The sequence below is a fragment of the Plecotus auritus genome (assembly GCF_963455305.1).
Source record: "Plecotus auritus genome assembly, chromosome: 3".
Lineage (NCBI taxonomy): Eukaryota > Metazoa > Chordata > Mammalia > Chiroptera > Vespertilionidae > Plecotus > Plecotus auritus.
Genome location: NC_137772.1, coordinates 105,960,333 through 105,983,308, shown reverse-complemented (window position 1 = coordinate 105,983,308; position 22,976 = coordinate 105,960,333). Strand labels below are relative to the sequence as shown.

The 22,976-nt window shown below is 39.3% G+C and overlaps 1 protein-coding gene across 3 annotated transcripts in view; it reads right to left on the bottom strand.

Moving 5' to 3' along the window:
* NBEA (neurobeachin) overlaps positions 1-22,976 on the bottom strand; it is a 954,039-nt gene that overhangs the window by 693,705 nt on the left and 237,358 nt on the right. For all 3 annotated transcript variants that reach the window (XM_080658500.1, XM_080658501.1, XM_080658502.1), the window contains 5 exons: positions 15,698-15,850; positions 11,718-11,886; positions 3,034-3,113; positions 2,065-2,127; positions 1,875-1,972 (listed from right to left, as the gene is read on the bottom strand). In XM_080658500.1, the coding sequence (XP_080514626.1) occupies positions 1,875-1,972; positions 2,065-2,127; positions 3,034-3,113; positions 11,718-11,886; positions 15,698-15,850 (563 nt within the window). The remainder of the gene's footprint in view (positions 1-1,874; positions 1,973-2,064; positions 2,128-3,033; positions 3,114-11,717; positions 11,887-15,697; positions 15,851-22,976) is intronic.

The window sequence follows — 22,976 nt, the reverse complement described above, 5'->3', positions numbered from 1 at the left end:
AATTTATCTTTATTGTTGTAAGTATTACAAATGTAGCCTTTGTTCCATCCATTGAGCCCCTCACCCACACCCAGGCCTTCGATGCACTGTCTGTGTCCATGGGTTATGCATATATGCATACTAGAGGCCCAGTACATGGATTCATGCACTGGTGAGCCTGGCCTGTGGACATCCCCCAAGGTTCCCAGATTGCGAGAGGGCACAGGCCAGGCTGAGGGACTCCACCGGTGCACGGTCGGGGCTGGGGAGGGACAGTGGGAGGGCTCCAGGGTGTGTCTGGCCCATGTCGCCCAGTCCTGATTGGGGCCAATTGGGTCTGGCCAGCTGGGGAGGAACCATGGGAGATTGGCTGGGCAGGGAGGGACTGAGGGAGGGTTCCAGGGCATGTCCAGCCCCTCTAGCCCAGTCCCCATTGGCAGGACCCCAGCAACAAGCTAACCTATTGGTCGGAGTGTCTGCCTCCTGGTGGTCAGTGCGCATCATAGCTACCCGTCGAGCAGTTGAATGGTCGCTTAGGCTTTTATATATATAGATTATTGGCCTGGTGCACAAAATTCATGCATGGAGGCGGGGTTCCCTCAGCCTAGCCTGCACCCTCTCCAATTGGGGATCCCTTGGGGGAATGTCCGACTGCCAGATTAGACCCGATTCCACAGGCATCTGGCCTAAACCGGCAGTTGGACATCCCTCTCGCAATCTGGGATCGCTGGCTCCTAACAGCTCACCTGCCTGCCTGCCTGCCTGCCTGATCACCCCTAACTGCCTCTGCCTGCCTGCCTGATCACACCTAACAGCCCTCCCCTGCCGGCCTGATCTTACCCCCACTGCCCTCCCCTGCCAGCCTGGTTGCCCCAACTGCCCTCCCCTGCCAGACTGATCTCGCCCAGTCTCTGTCTCTCTTTGTTTTTCTCCACAGTCCTCCAGGCCTCCCTGTCTCCCTATTTCCCTCTTCCTCTTTCCTGGCTGGGAGGAGGTGGGGCCAGTGGGGGCCGCTCCACCCTTTGCCCGCCCTCCCTTCCATCCACGCCTCCTCAGGCCCAGTCTGTTTTGTTCCCTCATTCTGAGAGAGGCTCCAAGAGCGACCTAGGAGGGAGGGAAAGAAAGGGAGAAAAGGCTGTGAGCTGGTGGGCGCTGTGTGTGTCTGTGCGTGTGTGCAGTTGTGAATGAGTGTGAGTGCCGGTCCTGCCTCCCCTGTCCTTGTCACCACTGCCACAAGTCCCCACTCACCAGAGCCTGCTGTGCACGCAGCCTGGGCATTAGGTCGAGCCTCTGGTCCTGGTGGATGTGACGGACCCAGGGTTTTTATATATTAGGATAAAAGTAAAGTGTAACAATATAATATGTTGAATTTGAAAACTTCTTGTATATTCCTAACCTTAAAATAAGAATATATACACATGCATTTCTTGGTCGAGCCTTCGGTCAGTCGTTACAGACCCTGGGTTTTTATATATTAGGACAGTTCTTTGTTTAATCTCTTTCTGTCCCCCCATCCCCTTCCTTCTTGAGATGCCACAGTCTGTTCCGTGATTTCATGTCTCTTGATTTATTTTGTTCATCAGTTTATTTTTGTTCATTAGATTCTACATATGAGTGACATCATGTGATACTTGTCTTTCTCTGAGTGGCTTATTTCTTAGAATAATACTCTCCAGTATAGTAATGATTTAATTACTCTTCTTGAGACCTGAGATCCATTTTCTATACACCTCATCAGTTAAGTTTTGGAGTTTATATAGTAGCTTCCTCCATTTATTTTTTTTTAACGTGTAAGACTGCTATATTTATTCAAAAGTTCATAGAATAGGGTCCATTCTAGAAAGCACAACTGTACTCAATTAAAGTCTATTAAAATACTAATATTATAATCATACCTTATTCCATTTCTTTGATCAAATGCTGGTATCATTGAAGCTGGATGTTCTGACATTAAAGCCACTAATAACTGTAACACATCATGAATATTTTCATCCTGCATAAGAATAACCAAAATTTCTTTAGTTAAAACTTCAAGCTATGCTTTGAATAAAATAATTAAAATAGAAGGCCCAGACCATGTCCTACCTCATGCATTGTAAGTAGGTAATTTAATATACTCTGAAGTTCATCTTCTTTGACCCCTCGATCCTAAAGTTTAAAAACAGTATTAATTTAAATATAAAATTAAAACTTTAATTAAAGGCATCAAAATGAGCATTTTTAAAGAAATTTTAAAAAACTTAAAAGAAGTAATGTTTTAGTTAAAATATCGACACTTCCTAATCAAGAGACTATATTACTTCAGTTTAAATAAATAAATATTTAGAAATTTGTATCTATTCTCTGAAGTTAATATTTGATTGACATTCCCTATAAAGAGTTAGTATATTTTGATCATGTTGTTGTATTAATAATCACTATTTTTAAACATGTACACTTTTCTTAAAATAATGCAAATTACTGCCCCTGCCAGTGTGGCATAGTAGTTGACTATTGACCTATAAACCAGGAGGTCACAATCCATTCCTAGTCAGGGCACATACCTGGGGGGCAGGCAGGAGGCAGTCAATCAATGATTCTCTCTCATCATTGATGTTTCTCTCCCTCCCTCTCCCTTCCATTATGAAATCAATAAAAATTAAATAAAATTTAAAAATAATGCAAATTACTATAAAACTTCACAATATTGAGAATTTTATCTTTATTTTCCATTTTTAAAATATTAATATTTTAAAAACCCTACTTTGATAAAATACATTAATGTAAGCCTTATTAAAAGAGGACACACACCATTTTCTGGAATAAAATCTTTATTTTTGTTTCATATTCACATGTTCCTTGCTTTTGTGCTATAACCATTAACATAGAGGATCTCAAAGAGTATTTAACAAAAAATAAAATTCAACCAAAGTTAATACTAAGATTTATAAAATTCTGAAAACAATCCATGAATTAAACAGTTTGTGCTAATTTTACAATAATGATTTTAAACTATACCAAAAATTTCTTTTCACCTAACATATTGAAATTCTAAATTACATAAAATTATTTTACCTTTAGTATTAGCTGTTTCAGAAAAAGTAGCATAAATGCCCGTAGTGATATAATTTCTTTTTGTGATGGCCGTAGACCATCTGAAAAAAAAAAATTGATATTAAATAAGCTTAATGCAATAATGTTAGAATAGTATGGAATTCTTTAATAGTTATATTTGATATAATTATAATATTTATTACTACTAATGCTGCATAATTTTAATTATATCAGAGAATTTAAACATTAATTTTTCAGAGTTTTAGCAATTTCAAATTATTCACTAAATGTCAGATTTGAGGGAAAGAATTACTTTTTAAAAATTACATTACTATACATGGGTAAATGTATAATCATCAAGTGGTTACACAGATACTTTTTCCCACTTCTATTAACTTAATAGGTTGGTTCCCTTTTCCTCCTCAAATCCAAGTTTTCCCAACACATCTTCCATCCTCAAAGTGGTCTTCATTTAAAAAACAAAGCATAGAAAAAGTGACATTCTATTGTAATTATTTCTTTGCATGTCTTTTCTTCTGTCACCTGTATGTACCAAATACATATTATAGTGGACTCTCAATAAATGCTTATGAGTCAATAAATGAAAATGACAAGGGTAATTAATATACATATATATTAATTACATCATAATATCTAAATTTCAAATTAATTAACTGCAGATATTTAATTACCAAAAAATGAGAATATACAATAAGCACATGTAATATATATAATATACAAAAATTAAATTGTATCTTTAAGGTAGGTAGCTAGAACCATGATAGTCCTTAAACATCAAACTTTTCTTAATGCAACCAGGATTTATATAAGTTTTAAAACTACAATCCCTTTATGTGTCATTTCTAACATCTCTTATTTATTCAGCAAAAATTAACATATAGATTATTATATCTCAAAGCAAATTAACATTCAAATAATCCACTCTTTTTATTCTTGAGAAAGAAATATCTTCCCTATTTTCCAAAACTGCCTTCTACATCTTTGCTCCACTTTTGCCAATAGTACAAAGTACCCTATCCTCCCTATCAACATTTGGTATTAGTATTATGTATGCTTAAAAAAATATTTTATACTGTGAAAAAATAGTGCTTATACAAAAGATATACATCTACAACTTAATGAATTATTATAAAATGAACACCTATTGTATAACCACTTCTTAGGTGAAGAAACTGAACATTGAGAGCAGCCTGGCAGGGAAAACCATTAACCAGTTGAATACAGGGAAAGAACTGTACAAGGTGGAGAGTGAGGTCCTGATTTAGGTCATTTGTAGAGTTCTATTTCTGTTATGTAAATATTCCCAACATGATTGATTTCAAGTTCAAGGTACCAATGGTTAGGTACCAGTTTATAAAATCCCTGAATATTTAAACACTAGAGGCCCAGTGCACGAAATTCGTGCACTGGTGTGTGTGTGTGTGTGTGTGTGTGTGTGTGTGTGTGTGTGTCCCTCAGCCCAGCCCTCTCCAATCTGGGACCCCTCGAGTGATGTCCGACTGCCCGTTTAGGCCCGATACCGGTGGGCATTCTTCTCACAATCCAGGACTGCTGGCTCCCAACCGCTGGATTGCCTGGCTGCCTGATTACCCCTAACCGCTTTTGCCTGCCAGCCTGATCACCCCCTAACCATTCCTTGCCAGCCTGATTAACACCTAACTGCTCCCCTGCCAGCCTGGTCACCCCTAACTGCCCTCCCCAGCCAGCCTAGTCACCCGTAATTATCCTCCCCTGCAGGCCTGGTCACCCTTAACTTCCCTCCCTTGCCAGCCTGGTCGCCTCTAACTGCCCTCCACTGCCGGCCCGATTGCCCCTAACTGCCCTCCCCTGCAGGCCTGGTCCCCCTCAATGCCCTCCCCTGCAGGCCTGGTTGCCCCCAAATGCCCTCCTCTGCAGGCCCGATCACCCCTAACTGCCCTCTCCTGCAGGCCTGATCGCCCCCAAATGCCCTCCCTTGCAGGCTTGGTCCCTCCCAACTGCCCTCCCCTGCTGGCCATCTTGTGGTGGCCATCTTGTGTCCACATGGGGGCAGCCATCTTTGACCACATGGGGGCAGCCATCTTGTGTGTTGGAGTGATGGTCAATTTGCATATTACCTCTTTATTACATAGGATTGGCTGGGGCACCAGAAATACAGAATCCTCACCCTACCTCTGATGATATTTCCCATTCCGTCCCAGTAGAGTATAACAGTATCTTAGTAAAATTATCTTAGTTTTATTTATAAATTTGCCATTATTTAATGAAGTTGGACAAGTTTTATATTACCTTAATAAATGGATATTTTTGTTAGGATGAGGTAAATAATGAGGTTATGTCATAGGATATTTTATGAGAATTAAATAGATCAATATATGTAAAGACATTAGAATAGTTCCTGGTCCATTTTAATTGTAAGTAGTCAATAAATGTTATATGTAATTATTTACTATTGTCATACATTATACAATGTAAAGAGCAGGTTGCATAGAAATATATAGGTATGTATAAATTTTGTGTATGTGAATAATAAGAACTAATTTTACAAAATAAAATACAAATAAACTTATCTTACAAATATAAAACTGAATGACAAAACAAATGATAAATAATACTATTTATGTAAAACACAGAAGCTAAGCAATGCTTTAGGAATGCATACATAAATAGCAAAGGAGTCAAGCATAGTAAAAAATAAAAAGTACTCAAGTAAAGTAAAAGCATAATAAACATAAAATTAAAGATGGGATAATCTCTGGGCTGGAGAGGGGAGGAAGGTGTGTGCACCTTCAAACAGGTTTATGATAATGTTCTATTTCTTAAGCTTAGTGTTACTTATATAAGGTTCATTTTATATTTACACATATAATACCACTTTGTGTTTATCTATACTAATAAAAAGAAAAGTGCAAATTGACCGTACCTTCACGACGCCCACCAGCCAATCAGGAGTGAGTATCAAATTAACCCAACAAAGATGGCAGGTTAATTTGCATACACAGGTGCCGAGCAGCCGGGGGCGGGACACTTGCGTCGTCGCATGGCAACAACACAGGCGTTCCGCACCACCCCAGCTGCTCTGGGCCTCTGGGCAGTGTGGTAAGGCAGAAAGGAAGCTCCAGGCCAGAGCCAAGGCAGAAAGGTGGCTTGGGGCTGGAGCAAAGGCAGTGCGGGCAGCCAGGGGAAGGAAGGCCCATTCTTGCATGAATCTTTGTGCATCGGGCCTCTAGTAATATATAAAAAAACACCTATAACTTGAAACACCTATGTACATACAGTGAGCAGAAAAAAATGGCAAAAGCATATATGTAAGGCTGATAATCTTGGCTCCTTTGGAGAATATTATTTTTTACTCATAAAACTTTCTAATATTTCACTTGCTACCAAGTTCATGTATTTCTACGATATTTATAATATAAATAAATGTTTTTACAGTGAACCATATAAAATAATAATTTAAGAAACAAAAGTGCTAATCAGAATCAAAGCAAAAAAGATCATACTTCACAAAAGTTCAATAAAAAGCTAATGAAAGACAAAGTATCTTTACTGTGTCCTTAAAGCATTTTAGTTTAAAACAGTATTAATAAAAGAAAACTATAAGTTTGAAGTCAGAATTTGACATAACACTAAGTAACAAAATTTCAGATGGATTAGAAAAGATATTCATTTTATACTTACACATATGATACCAGCATGGTCAGTGGTTAGAATATTGGCCTGTGCACCTGAGGGTCATGGGTCTGATTCCCAGTCAATGACACGTACCTGAGTTGCAGGTTCCATCCATGGTTCCAGTAGGGGTGGTTCAGGAGGCAACCAATCAATGTGTCTCTCTCAAATTGAGGTTTCTCTCTCCCTCTCTTCCACTCACTTCCCTTCCACTCTCTCTAAAAATCAGTGGAAAAAATATCCTCACATGAGGAATAAAAACAAAATTGTTTAAAACAATTAAAACTATATTTTGAAAAAATAAAGCATAAAGAAAAAGACATTGTTCACCCTGACTTGTGCAGCTCAGTTGGTTGAGCGTCATCACGTTCACCAAAAGGTTGCTGGTTCGATTCCCAGTCAGGGCATATGACCAGGTTGCAGGAGGCAGCTGATAAAAGTTTCTCCCTCACATTGATATTTCTCTCTCTCTCTCCCTTCCTCTCTCTAAAAATCAATAAAAATATATTTTTTAAAATAAAGAAAAATGGGGTGTGTGGGGGGGGGCACTGGGGGGGGAGGACACATATGTAATACCTTAATCAATAAAGAAAAAAAATTTTTTATAAAGAAAGAAAAAAAATAGCTCTTCCAAAAAGGAGGACCTGTGTAATACTTTCAACAATACACACACACACACAAACACACACACACGCGCGTGCATACACACACACACACTAGAGGCCTGGTGCAAAGAAACAATGGAGGTCAAGGAGGCAATAAGGATCATCCACAGTTAAAGTTGTGGAGGGTCAGAGCCAAGTGGCATGTCAATGCTGAGAAGGTGATGGTGTAGGTGTCAGAACACGGGTTTCATAATGTAGAATATGCAAATATCCAGTATAATAAAAGGGTAATATGCAAATTGACCCAAACGGCAGAACAACTAGTCGCTATAATGCACAATGACCACCAGGGGGCAGACGCTCAACACAGGAGCTGCCCCTGGTGGTCAATGCGCTCCCACAGGGGGAGCTCCGCTCAGCCACCAGCCGGGCTGATGGCTGTGAGCGCAGTGGCGGTGGCAGGAGCCTCTCACACCTCCACAGCAGCACTAAGGATGTCGGACTGCGGCTTAGGTCCGCTCCCCGCTGCCAGAAGGATGTCTGACTGCCAGCTTAGGCATGATCCCCCAGGGAGTGGGCCTAAGCTGCCAGGTGGACATCCCTCGAGGGCTCCCAGGCTACCAGAGGGATGTCTGACTGCCAGCTTAGGCCCGTTCCCCCATGGAGGTGGCCTAAGCTGGCAGGTGGACATCCCCTGAGGGCTCCTGGACTGTGAGAGGGTGCAGAACAGACTGAGGGACTTCCCCCACCCCGAATGCACGAATTTTCATGCACTTGGCCTCTATTATAAATATATTAAAGATAATGGGAGTAAGATTTCTCACTATTAAAGGAAGAAAGCTAAAATAGGATATGTTTGAGGTTATATTGAACCACATAGTTTTGGGCTGGGATTGAAGGTATTAACTCATAGTTTTTAATATAGGTAGATCAGTTTAGCTCAATGCATGTATTTATATTTCTGCATCCTTTTCACTAAAAATGCCCAAAAACCAATGACACCCAAAGAAGAATAAATACAACAAGCACATTTAACACCAAAATTCTGGTTTCTAAAAACTGTATTTACCAAAACAATCTAGGGCTCCTTGAAGAAATGGGTGAATCCAGGACTCAGATGAGTAAAGTATAAGATGAACAAAGGGCATCTTATACCAGAAGGCAAGGAAGTACCAAAAAAAATATGGACATCGGTCATAAAAACCCAAGAACTCATGTGAAGGGGCTCCTACTGGCAAAATCTGAGACAACTTGAACATAAAAATAAATGATCATGCAACTGAGGGGATAGTCTTTGGGTTACATCAAGGCAGATTTTTTTTTTAAATATATTTTATTGATTTTTTACAGAGAGGAAAGGAGAGGGATAGAGAGCTAGAAACATCGATGAGAGAGAAACATCGATCAGCTGCCTCCTGCACACCTCCCACTGGGGATGTGCCCGCAACCAAGGTACATGCCCTTGACCGGAATCAAACCCGGGACCCTTCAGTCCGCAGGCCGACGCTCTATCCACTGAGCCAAACCGGTTTCGGCAAGGCAGATTTTTTAAAGTTTCATGAACCAAACCATACCCATTCATTTACATACTATACATATTGTTTTGGGTTTGGGTTTTTTGGGGGGCTGTTTTGCAACACAGTAGCAAACTAAACTATTGGCAACAGAGACATTAAGGTTCTCTAAACCTAAAATAATTACTGTCTGGACCTTCCCTGAGAAAGCCTACCAACTATTGATACAGCATACTAAATAAAATTGGAAACCTTGAAAAATGTATACGAATATTAAAAATGAGCAAATAAATAAATTGAGTAGAAAAATGAGTTATTTCTACAGTAGAATTCAAAGAAATAAATGTTAAAAAATATTGCTACTTGGCAGCATTCTTAGTAAAAATCAATTCTGACAAGAGTTATGGATGAATCAGTGAGTTTGTTTAAACCAGCCCTGGCTGAAAAGGTGAAGGGATTAAGCAACAACAACAACAAAAAACTCACAAAAAACGGTATGATTTTTCCCTCAAGTGATTAACAGAAGAAAAAGGGATGGGAGGATAGGAGAGGGTAAGGGGTGGTGGGAGATAAAGGGTGATGGAAGAATACTTGAATTAGGGTGCTGAACACACATTACCATATACAGATGTATTACAGAATTGTACACCTGAAACCTATATAATTTTACTAACCTATGTCACCCCAATAAGTTCAAAAAAAGTTTTTAAAAAGAGAACCCTGGTAGAAGCCACCATAATCAAATGATCAAAATTAATACTAGTGGCAATAAGACAACTCAACATCATGTGCCCCTTGATATGATACAATGAGAAAGAACTAATATGATTTCTATGTAATTCTTTCCAAAACTGAAATCCTAAATCTTCATGAGAAAATATGAAAGAGATCCAAATTAAGGGACATTCTAAAAACTAATTTGATTGTATTATTCAAAAATATCAAAGAAATGCTAAACAAACTATTCCATATCAAAGAATATTAAAACACCAAGGCAATTAAGAGCAATAAAATAGCCTCCATTGGGAATCAGGAGGGGGAAATTATTCTTTTTTTCCCCTAGAAAGGATATTATTGGGATAACTGATGAAATTTCAATGGGATCTCTGGATTAGGTTAGAGCAGTGGTCGGCAAACCGGTTTGCCGCTCTGTTGACTAATGAGTTTGCCGACCACTGGGTTAGAGTATTGTTTTAATGTTAATTACCAGATTTTATGGTTGCCTTTGGTTTTGTGAAGCCCTTATGTTTTAAGAAATAAACAGTAGAGTATTTAGGGGTAACAGGGCATCATACATAAAATTTATTCTCAAATGATTAAAAAATATGCATATGTATGTGTGTTTACATTTACATAAAAGTACAGAATGATAAAGTCTATGTGGTAAAATGTAAAATATTAGGAAATATGGTTTTCTGTATATTACAAATATTCCACAAGTTAGAAATTATTTATTTGAAGCAGAAATAAGTATGTGTGAATATATGATTTTCCTAAGTAAAGAAAACTCTGTAGTGTTTAAGAACAAGTGCTCTAAGTCAGATAAACATGATTCAAATTTTAGTTCTCTAACTTTCCCCCCAATCTACAAAATGTGAGTGATATTAACATAGTTATATTTAGATATAGTACTATGTGCATGTGTAAATATGTAAATAGAATATAATACATATAAACTATTTAAAAATTAACATGTAAAAAGCTTAGCATAGATTCCAACTCATTGTGAACATTCAGTAGATTTTAGGCATCACTGGGTTTTAAAAAAATAGAAAAAGATATAAAGATAGAATACTATATCTGAGTGTAAATATCACAATTTTAAAGTCCCATCTATAAAAGACACAAAAGCAAGCTGATAAATGTGTATTAAAATAGTGAAATGCTATTTTTCCCTATAAAAAATTTTTATAAAATGATGAATTTGTGCATATGCTGAGAAAAGCACTCTAACATACTACTGGTGAAATTGTAAACTGGTATAATATTTCTGAATAAAACTGACAATATTTATTATAAGACCTTTTCTCAGAAATTCTAAACAAATCAAAGGTAGAGGTAAGTAATGATGTACAATGAAATCAATCACTGAATTATCTGTAGATTTGATTATTTATAGAATCAAAACTTCAGAAATAGGTAAATGGCTCATCCTCTTATGCAGAGCTAAGAAAACAAAACTATGCAAAAATCAAGAATACCTTAATTCTTTAAGAGTTTAAATATTTCTCAGATTTATTCAATGAGAAATAGTGGAAGAACATACACCAAACTTGTAACAGTTAATTCCTGAAGTTTGGGTTATGAATAATTTTTCTTTTATATTATTATATTTTCTATGATAAGTATGTATTTTTATATAATTAGAAAATAACTTTCAGTATATTTTATACAACCCAATGCAGTGAATAATTAGCTTCTACTATACTTGTAAGAAACTATGAAGTTGGGAAACAAATATAAAGAAAGTAAACAATTTCAAAATGTTGAAAGAACTATCAGAATTCATGGGTCATGACCAGTATCATTCATCTGTTTTTAATATTATGAATATATTTCCTTAATCACAATAAGTATATAGTATACAAGATAGAATATTATTTATTTTACCTGTTCTTTTTGCAAAAATAGTTTAATACTGCAGAATATATTTCCTTAATCACAATAAGTATATAGTATACAAGATAGAATATTATTTATTTTACCTGTTCTTTTTGCAAAAATAGTTTAATACTGCAGAATACTATAAACTTCTTGACCAAAAAAAAAATATCTCAATATAGCAGTTTACTATATAAGAAAGACAAAAGTTGAGTGATATTTTCATAACTAAGCATATCTGTTAACTATAACAATACTCAGAACATAGACCAATCATAGTACAGTGTAAGGTACAGATAAAGATTATACTCACCTAATCCTTTAGGTGTAATGCCACTACTGTCAGCAGGATTAATGACCCAGTAGTAATATTTTAATGTGTGCATTAGCTGTAATACTGTTCCTACTCTGCGTATGGTGGTATAAATGGTAGCAGTTCCAATAAATTCAGCAGACAAATAAGTGTATAGAGAAAGCTGAACCTAATTCACAAAATAGTAACAGATCATTAAAATAAATTTTTAAAGTTTCAAGTGTTTATATTATACATATGCACTTTATTCTATCTTAAAGGAAAATTAGTAAAGGCCTAGCAAGTAGCATAGGAGGTTAAAAATAAATATCTATTAAATATTATTTATATTAAAAACTGATCAGCAATAAACAGAATCTAATGCCATTTATTTTAATACTAGAGGCCCGGTGCACGAAATTCGTGCACGGGAGAGGGGGTGTCCCTCAGCCCAGCCTGCACCCTCTCCAATCTGGGACCCCTCGAGGGATGTCCGACTTCCCGTTTAAGATAGGGCCTAAACGGGCAGTCGGACATCCCTCTCACAATCCAGGACTGCTGGCTCCCAACTGCTCGCCTGCCTGCCTTCCGGATGGCCCCTAACTGCTTCTGCCTGCCAGCCTGATCACCCCCTAACCACTCCCCTGCCAGCCTGATCACCCCCTAACCACTCCCGTGCCAGCCTGTTTGCCCCTAACTGCCCTCCCCTGCAGGCCTGGTCCCCCCAAACTGCTCTCCACTGCAGGCCTGGGTCCCCCACAACTGTCCTCCCCTGCAAGCCTGGTCACCCCTAACTGCCCTCCCCTGCAGGCCTGGTCCCCCCCAACTGCTCTCCCCTGTAGGCCTGGGTCCCCCCCAACTGCCTTTCCCTGCTGGCCTGATCGCCCACAACTGCCCTCCCCTGCAGGCCTGGTCCCTCCCAACTGCCCTCCCTTGCTGGCCATCTTGTGGTGACCATCTTGTGTCCACATGGGGGCAGGATCTTTGACCACATGGGGGCAGCCATTTTGTGTGTTGCAGTGATGGTCAATCTGCATATTACTCTTTTATTAGATAGGATAGAGGCCTGGTGCACGGGTGGGGGCCAGCTGGTTTGCCCTGAAGGGTGTCCCGGATCAGGGTGGGGGTTCCCTTGGGGCATGGGGCGGGCTGGGTGAGGGGCCTGTGGTGGTTTGCAGGCTGGCCACGCCCCCCGGTGACCCAAGCGGAGGCCCTGGTATCTGGGGTTTATTTATCTTCTACAATTGAAACTTTGTAGCCTGGAGTGGAGCCAAGCCTTCTGCTTGCTCCGGGGCGGCAGCCGTTTTTGGGGCGATTTATGTATCTTCTATAATTGAAACTTTGTAGCCTTAAGCAGAGGCCTGGGCCAGCCAGGGTGTGCGGAAAGCGTGGCTTCCTCCATCACCGGGGGCAACCTTAGCCTTCTGCTCTTTCCAGCTCTGTGGCAGCCACCATTTCTGTTTGGGTTTATGTATCTTCTATCATTGAAACTTTGTAGCCTTGAGTGGAGGCCTAGGCCGGCAAGGGCAGGCAGAAAGCTTGGCTTCCTCCATTGCCGGGGAAACCCAAGCCTCCCTCCTGCTCTCTGTGGCCATAGCCATCTTGGTTGGGTTTATTCGCATATTCCCTCCTGATTGGCTGGTGGGTGTGACTGGTGGGCGTGGCTTGTGGGTGTGGCAGAGGTACGGTCAATTTGCATATTACTCTTTTATTATATAGGAAAAGTAACATAATCGCTATTAAACTTGAAATAATTTTAAATAAATCAGTAATTCCATTGAAAGTATCTGAAAGGATTATCAAATTGTTTAAAGAGCCAATTAAATGAAAGCCTAAATCAAAGTATGATTCAGCAGCTCAAAAAGCTCAGAATATCAGATATTTATGTCATATTTGCAAACAATATATAGTATTGTCATATATCTTAAAAGTTTGATGTAACTTCAAAATATCGTAACACATTGCCACTATGAGAAGTCTAACCATGTCAACAGAGAAAAGATAAGTCAAACACCTTGTTGAAATAGTTAACAAACTTCATGGTTGAGATTAGCACTATAATGAACATAATAAACTGTAATAAAAGTCAGAATTTTAATATTATGTACAAAAAGTTATGTGAAAGATTTGAAAATTGCAAAAGGCAGCTCAAAATCATAAAATATGTCCCTGATTATTGATTAACACTAGACTGTAATAGGGCTAAGTGCAGGTATGCAAAATATTAAAAGGTTTATGTTGATTATCTAGAAAAAATGTCTTGTGTATATATTTATTTTAAAACAAATTATATTTATATAAAAAACTCTATATTTACAATAAAAGCAATTTTCCAGTCACAGGATCATAATTATCATAATACAGTTGATTATCTATTATTTTCTCTCTTTAGTCTTCCAATAATTAGCGTACCAAATTCTCTTTTTTGGAAAAGTATAAATCACAGCTAATGAAATCAGAATACAGTTATATCATGCTTAATTTTTAACTATAGTTTCACTTATTTAAATATTTACATATTTAATATTCTGATTTTTGATGCAACTTAATACAACTGCTTCATATTGAGTACAAAATAAGCTGAGAATTCCAAATGTGTTTTACTGGATAGTTTAGATCCACTAATTATCCTATCTAATAAGGAGGGAATATGCTAATTGACCATCAAGCCCTCACAAAGATGGCAGCATTCACAGCCAATAAGGAATATGCTAATTGACTGCCATGCCCTCAAAGATGGCAGCATCCACAGCCACAAGATGGCGGCGCCCAGTCCCCTCAGCCCCGCCAGGGTGGCAGGCATGCAGCATGGCCGGGCCTACCCCCAGTTGGGACCGGCCACTCCACACACCTGCTTACAGAGTCCCCCAGTCCCCTCAGCCCCCCAGCTGCCCAAGGCCAGCCCAAGGGACAACCAAATGACTAAACAAGCAGGCTGTGTGAGGTTACCAGGCCAGTGGGGGGGCCATGAGGGGCGACCAGGCTGGCAGGAGGGGCATTTGGGGGCAATCAATCCAGCAGGGGTGGCTGTTGGGGGCAACCAGGTCGGCTGGGGGAGCAGTTGGGGGAACAAGACTGGCAGGGGGGGGGCAGTAAGTAGTGACCAGGCCAGTGGGGGGGGCAGTTGGAGGTAACCAGGCCGGCGGGGGTGGGGGGTGCAGTTGGGGGCAACCAGGCCAGCATGGGGGCAGTTGGGGGCGATTAGGCTGGCATGGGGGACAGTGAGGGGTGACTAGGCTGGCAGGGGGAGGGAAGTGGGGGTGACCAGGCCAGCAGGGAGGGGTCTGATGGGGGCTACCTGGCTGACAGCAGGGGGCAGTTAGGGGCAACCAGGCCAGCAGGGAGGCCAGTTAGTGGTAATCAGGCCAGCACACAGAAGCAGTGAGGGGCGATCAGGCCGGCGGGGGGGGTGGGCAGTTAGGGGTTACCAGGAAGGCAGGCAGGTGAGTGATTAGGAGCCAGAGGTCCAGGATTGTGAGAGGGACATCTCCCGAAGGGTCCCAGATTGGAGACAATGCAGGCTGGGCTGAGGCGACGCCCCATGCACGAATTTCGTGCACCGGGCCTCTAGTCCTATACAATAAAAGGCTAATATGCAAATCAACCGAATGGCGGAATGACCAGTCGCTATGACATGCACTGACCACCAGGGGGCAGACGCTCAATGCAGGAGCTGCTTCTTGGTGGTCAGTGCACTCCCACAGGGGGAGCACCACTCAGCCAGAAGCCAGGCTCATGGCTGGCGAGCGCAGCCGTGTTGGTGGAAGCCTCTCCCGTCTCTGCTGCAGTGCTAACGATGTCCGACTGCTGGCTTAGGCACCCTCTCCATGGGGAGCAGGCCTAAGCCATCAGTTGGACATCCCCCGAGGTCTCCCAGACTGCAAGAGGGCTCAGGCTGGGCTGAGGGACCACCACCCTCCAAGTGCACGAATTTCGTGCACTAGGCCTCTAGTTACTTATAACATTACAATAAAATAAAATAAATGAGAATAAATTTATACCTTTGCAGGTGTATGTATCCAGATGGCTGGGTTGAATAAAATGTGATCACAAAGCTGCTTCAGCAAAGGTGCTCCATGAGATAAACCATCAAGGTATTTTGCAAAGGATAAAAATTGCTCTAGGACAGCTCTAGTTATATGAACTCGTGAGGACTGAAGAAAGAAAACAGAAATTCAAACTAAAACTATGCAGAATACCAAAGTATAAAATTGTTGACTTAACATAAATACAAATTTTTCATATGCTATCCCTAATACTTTAAATATAAAATAAAACAAAAACTTTACATTTCTTTTGATATTTAAATTTTAATTTTACTTAGAAACTTAGAATTTTAAGATAACTCTCTGAATGATAGTTTGTTATCTGAAGCTCTTTCTAGGATAACAGCAGATACTAGTAAATATCTGTTTAAAAAATGCCACTTAACTCAAGCGAAAGAAATAAAATACGTTATGAATAATAAATTGTTTTATTCCATTTTTTGTAGAAATTGATGGGGAAAAATAAAAAAACACAAAATTTAAAAAATGAACTAAAATTAATATCATAATAAATATACATACAAAAAAAAGTTATTAGTAAAGAGAAGTGCTTTTGCTATCTCCAACCCACAGGGAAAATAAACTGATGCTACCATTCTACTGAAACCTTTCTTCAAAAAGTTACAAATGAGTTGCACCTTCACAGCATAAATTTTTTTGACCTATCCATAATGTTTGCTTGAAAATACTGTCCTCCTTTGGCATTCACAAAGCTCAGATTACTCCTAAGAGTCCTTTACTTAAAAGATGGAAACTGCTGAAGATTATTTATTTGGAACTTTCTTCTGAATAAATACACTCTCCCTAGATATTTTAGGCTTCCACAGCTTCATATAACAAATCTCTATGCTGAGGTTCCCCACCAAGAATTTTCAACTGCCATCACCAATACATAATCTGTAACAAATGGTATTTAGGTAAATGATAGATCTTCCAAAATTCAAATCAAACTTTAAAGCTTCACTGTCCAATAGAGTAGCCACTAATTACTATGTAATTACTAAGCCCTTGAAATGTGTCTAGTCTAAAGTGAAATGTTCTGTAATTATGTACATCCTGGACTTTGAAGGGTTAGAATGAAGAAATAATGCAAAATACCAATTACTCTTTTTCATATAGATTATATGTTGAAGTGGAAATATTTTGGGTATACTAGATTAAATAAAATATATTATTAAAGTTAATTTCACCAGTTACTTTTTACTGGAAAATTTTATGGATATCAAACTTGTATTAAAGTTTAATTGAAAATGCTACCCTAGAGTATAATTTCAGTAGAAAATATTATAGAGGAAAAAGTGTTCAAAAGAGCTAATAACAAAAACTCAAATGTCAAAAAACGTATCTACCTACACAAATTACTTCTTCCTCATCTAGTAATCATGTTCGTAGTATCACCAGCCTCCCCAAGGTAGTAGAATCACCTACCACACTACCCTAAAGCACAGGTCATATTATACCTTTATCTCTATTATCCACTGATTAAAGTCAAACTATCAGTGTAGGATTATTAAGGTATAATATTACCTACACTCATCATGCTCATAACAACTCAATAAATTTGATTTAAGCATGCACGCATTTTCATACATCTACATAAGAAATCTACAAACTCAGATGATTACAATATGTATGTAGTCAACAACAATATATAAATCAGGGTAGGAGACAATGAAGAGTAGTGAAGAGAAAAAGATGGGGGCCGACAGGACAGCAGGGAGGGAGAGAGTGTGAGTAACTAAAGGAGTGAGAGGAGCATGTGTGGACATTTGTGGTGTGTTGGTGGGGGAGTGAGGGATAGTTAGATATCACAGGAGTCCGGGGCACTGGCAGATCGGACTCTCCTAGGCGGAGAATCCCTGATACTGCTGTGGGCACTCCAAGGCCAGCGCTGCTTTAGCAGGGAGCCTAGGCCATCTTGAAAATGGGAGCAATGGAGGCCAAAAGTGCACGCATACCAACACCCAGATGGGCCTCCAACACCACCACCAGACTTGTACAGTGAGCCACTTGCCAGCCCATAACCAATGTGGAACGACCACCGTGCCCCGAAAGTGAGCGGTGTGGTACAGCTACAGAGGTCCCAGACATCTGCAGTGGGGACACACCAGACAGACCTCCCAAGCTGCACCTCCTCGCAGGAGCCCAAACCCAGTGTCCCAGGAGCCCATGCTTCAGGTCCGTGCCATAAGTGCAAGCCAGGGATACCCCTCGCCCAACTCCATCCCTGATTCCAGTACAGAGCCAAAGACCAGTGCACCCCCGACTCCAGCACAGACAGCAATCAGTAGGTGCGTGCTCAGCCCCCGACACAGATACAGCTGTCATCTGGGGCATGCCTTCCCCAGCCCAGGTCAGAGCTGCTGGTGCGACCTGGTGTGCCCAGCCACAGGTCCCAGGACCACGATGTATGTGTGCTGCCAGTGGGTCCTAGGGCACCATCCTGCATTGGGTATTGGGCCGCACAGTGAATTGCATGCCAGAGGGCCCTGGGCCATCACAGGGAGTCACACATCAGAGAAACTGTGCATGGCCAACGCCACCTGTGAGAATCTTAAGTGGACAACTGAGGGACCAGAACTGTGGGAGAAAGGGGTACAATTAAGAGCAGAGACAATACAGGTGTGAAACTCAGGGAGACCCAACCTTTGGCTAGGGAGTCGGAGATCACTGAACCACTAGGGGCTTCAACCACTCAACCCCAAGTAGAGAGCCCAGGGAAATAAAGAGACAGCAAAAATGGGGAGAAAAATAATATCCAAAGGAAAGAAATGGATGAATAACCAGAAAAGGAACTAAATGAAATAGAGGCAAGCAATATGTCACAGAAAGATTCAGCATAAGGGTTATAAAGTTGCTAAACCAGCTGAATGAGAAAATCAACATATGTAAGAATCAAGAGGAAATGAAGAATGATATAGCTACAATAAAAAACAATGGAAAGGTTTCAACAGTAGACTAGAAGAAGTGGAGGACCAAATCAGTGAGCTAGAAAACAGGGTAGAAAAATACACCCCATCTGAACAGCAATTGGAAAAAAAATTGGAAAGCAGGAGAGCTTAAGAAACTTATGGGAAAACATGAAACAAAGCAACACCTGTATAATAGGGGTGTGAGAAAGACAAGACGAGGAACAAGGATTTAAAAACCTATTTGAAGAAATAATGACAGAAAACTTCCCTGATTTGGGGAAAAAAATGTCACATAAACACAGAGAGTCCCAAATAAGATGAACCACAAAAGACCCACATCAAGAAACATCATAATTACTATGGAAATCTTTCAAAGAGAGAATCTTAAGGGCTGCAAGAAAGAGACAGAGAGTTACCTACAAGGGATCTCTTATTAGATTATCAAATGATTTCTCAACAGAAACACATCAGGCCAGAAGGGAATGGAAGGAAGTATACAAAGTGATGCAAAGTAAGGGACAAAATCCAAGAACATTATCCAACAAGACTAAATTCAAAATTGAAGGAGAAATCAGGAGCTTCACAGACAAAAAAAGGCTAGGGGAGTTTATTACTACCAAGCCATAATGCAAGAAATGCTAAAGATATTGTTGTAAAAAGAAGAAATAGAAAGGAAAGAAGGAACATAGGCATTAACAATAAAAATAGCTACAAACAAGTACTTACCAAAAATAACCTTAAATGGATTAAATGCTCCAATTAAAAGACATCAGTGGCTGAATGGATAAGAAAACATGACCCACACATATGCTGTCTACAGGTGATCCACCACAGAACAAGGGACTCACACACACTGAAAGTGAAGGGATTGAAAAAAAAAAATTGCAGGCAAACGGAAATGAAAAAAAAGCTGGGGTAGCAATACTTATATCTGACAAAACAGACCTTAAAGTGAAGGTCATATAAGACATAAGGAAGGCCACTTCATAAAACTAAAGGGATCAATACAACAAGAGGATGTGACTCTGGTAAATATATATGTACCCAATGCAGGAGCATGAAAAAAAAAAAAAAAAAAAAGAAAAAAAAAAACACCTTCTGGAAGATATCAAGGGAGAGATCAAAAGCAATCAAATCATAGCAGGGTATTTTAATACCCTATTGACATCACTTGATAAATTTCCTAGAGAAAAAAAATCAACAAAGAAATAGCAATCCTAAATGACTCACTAGATCAGATGGACTTAATTGACATCTTAAAAACATTTCACCCCAAAGCTACAGAATATAAATTCCTCTCAAGTGCACATGGTACATTTTCAAAGATAGACCACATATTAGGATACAGGCTAAGTCTCTACAAATTCTAGAAGACTGCAATCATATAAAGCATCTTTTCACAATGGCATAAAATTAGAAATCAACTACAATAAAAATAATACAAAAGATCAATGAAACCAAGTTCTTTGGTTCTTTGAAAAGGTAAATGAGATTGATGAACTTCTAGCCAGGCTCACCAAGAAGCAAAGAGAGAGGACCCAAATAAACAAAATCAGAAATTAAAGATGTGAAGTAACAACCCCACAGAAATACAAAGGAATGTAAAAAAAAAAAATACTATGAATAATTCTATTCCAAAAAACTGGACAACCTACAAAAAATAGACATATTCCTAGAAAAATACAATCTTCCAAAACTCAATCAGGAAAAATAAAAAAATCGGAATAGGCTGATAACTAAGGAGTAATAAAAAAACTTCCAACAAACAAAAGCCCTGGGCCTAATGACTTCACAGGGGAGTATTAAGAAACATTCAAAGAAGAACTAAAACCTACCCTCCTCAGACTATTCCAAAAAATTCAAGAGGAAGGAAGACTTCAAAGCTCTTTCTATGAAGCCAGCATTACCATAATCCCAAAACCAGATAAAGCCACTACAAAGACAGAGAATTACAGGCCAATATCCCTGATGAACATAGATGCTAAAATCCTGAAAAAAATTCTAGCAAATCGGATCCAGCATTACATTAGAAAGAACATACACTGTGAACAAGTGGGATTGCTTCTGGGGATACAAGGCTGGTATAATATCTGCAAATCAATAAACGTGATACATCATATAAACAGATTGCAAGACAAAAATCACATAATTATATTAACTGTTGCAGAAAAAGCATTGGACAAAATCCAACACCCTTTCTTGATAAAAACTCTCAGCAAAGTGGAAAGAAAGGGATTATACATTAACATAATAAAAGCCTTATATGACAAACCTACAGCCAACATCATAGTCAATGGACAAAAACAAATACCATTTACCCTAAGAATAGAAACAAGACAGGCATGCCCACTTTTGCCACTCCTGCTTGACATAGTATTGGAAGTGCTAGCCATAGTGATCAAAAAGAAGAAGAAACAAAAGGCATCCAAATTGGAAAAGAGGTAGAACGTCAATACTCTCAGATGACATGATACTGTACATAGTAAACCCTAAAGACTCCATAAAAAAACTACTATATTTAATCAATGAATTCAGCAATGTTGCAGGATACAAATTTAACATCCAGACATCAATGGCTTTTTTATACACCAATAATGATCTCACAGAAAGGGAAACTAAAAAACAAAAACAAAAACAAAACAACAAAAAACTAAACATCCCACTGACCACTGCAACAAAAAAATTAAGATACCTAGGAATAAACTTAACTAAGGAGGTAATGATCTGTATTTGGGAAACTACAGGATGTTGAAAAAAGAAATAGAAGAAGAAATAAACAAATGGAAGAATATACCTTGTTCATGGACTGGTAGAATCAACATCATTAAAATGAAATCTACAGATTCAATGCAATCCCCATCCAAATACCAATGGCATATTTCACAGAGCTAGAACAAACTCTCTAAAACTTCATATAGAATAAAAACAGACCCCGAAGAGCCACAACAATCCTAAGAAAGAAGAACAAAGTTGGAGGGATCACAATACCAGATATCAAGCTATATTACAAAGCCACTTTTCTTCAAAACTGTCCAGTACTGGCACAGGAACAGATATACAGACCAACAGAACAGAACAGAGAACCCAGAAATCGACCCAAGGCATTATACTCAATATTTGACAAAGGAGGCAAGAGCATACAATCGAATCAAGACAGTCTCTTCAATAAATGGTGTTGGGAAAATTGGACAGGTACATGCAAAAAAATGAAACTAGACCACTAACTTACACGACACACAAAAATAAACTCAAAATGGATAAAGGACTTAAACGTAAGACGGGAAACCATAAAAATCGTAGAAAAAGCCATAGGAAGTAAAATAGCAGACATATGTCGTAGCAATATCGTTACTGATACAGGTCCAAGGACAATGGAAACTAATAAAATAATAAACAAATGGGACTACATCAAAATGAAAAGCTTCTGCACAGCAAAAGAAACCATCAATAAAACATCAAGAAAGCCCACTGCATGGGAGAACATATTTGCCAATGTTATATCTGATAAGGGTTTAATCTCCAAAATTTATAAGGAACTCATAAAATGTAACAAAAGGAAGATAAACAATCCAATCAAAAAAAGGACAAAGGACCTAAATAGACACTTTTCAAAAGTAGACATATAGAAAGCCAAGAGACATATGAAAACGTACTTGAAGTCACTAATCATCTGAAAGATGCAAATCAAAACAACAATGAGGTACCATCTCACAGTTGTCATAATGGCTATCGCCAACAAATTGACAAACGACAAGTGCTGGCGAGGATGTGTAGAAAAAGGAACCCTCGTGCACTGCTGGTGGGAATGCAGACTAGTGCAGCCACTTTGGAAAACAGCATGGAGTTTCCTCAAAAAATTAAAAATGGAACTCCCATTTGACCCAATCATCTCATTCCCAGAAATATATCCCAAGAAATCAGAAACACCAATCAGAAATAATATATGCATACCTATGTTCACAGCAGCACAATTTATAATAGCTAAGATTTGTAAACAGCTTAAGTGCCCATCAGCAGGTGAGTGGATTAAAAAAAAAACACACAAAAAAACGGTGGTACATCTGCACAATGGAATACTACACTGCTGTAAAAAAAGGAAGAACTCTTACCATTCACAACAGAATGGATGGACCTGGAGAGCATTATGCTAAGCGAAATAAGCCAGTAGAAGAAAGGTAAATAACACAGGATCCCACTCATTTGTGGAATATAATGAGCATGAACTGATGAAAAAAAATAGATCCAGAGACAAGAAGCATCGAACAGACTGTGAAACCTCAGAGAGAATGCGGGGGAGGGGGCAGTGGGGAGAGGGAAGTGGG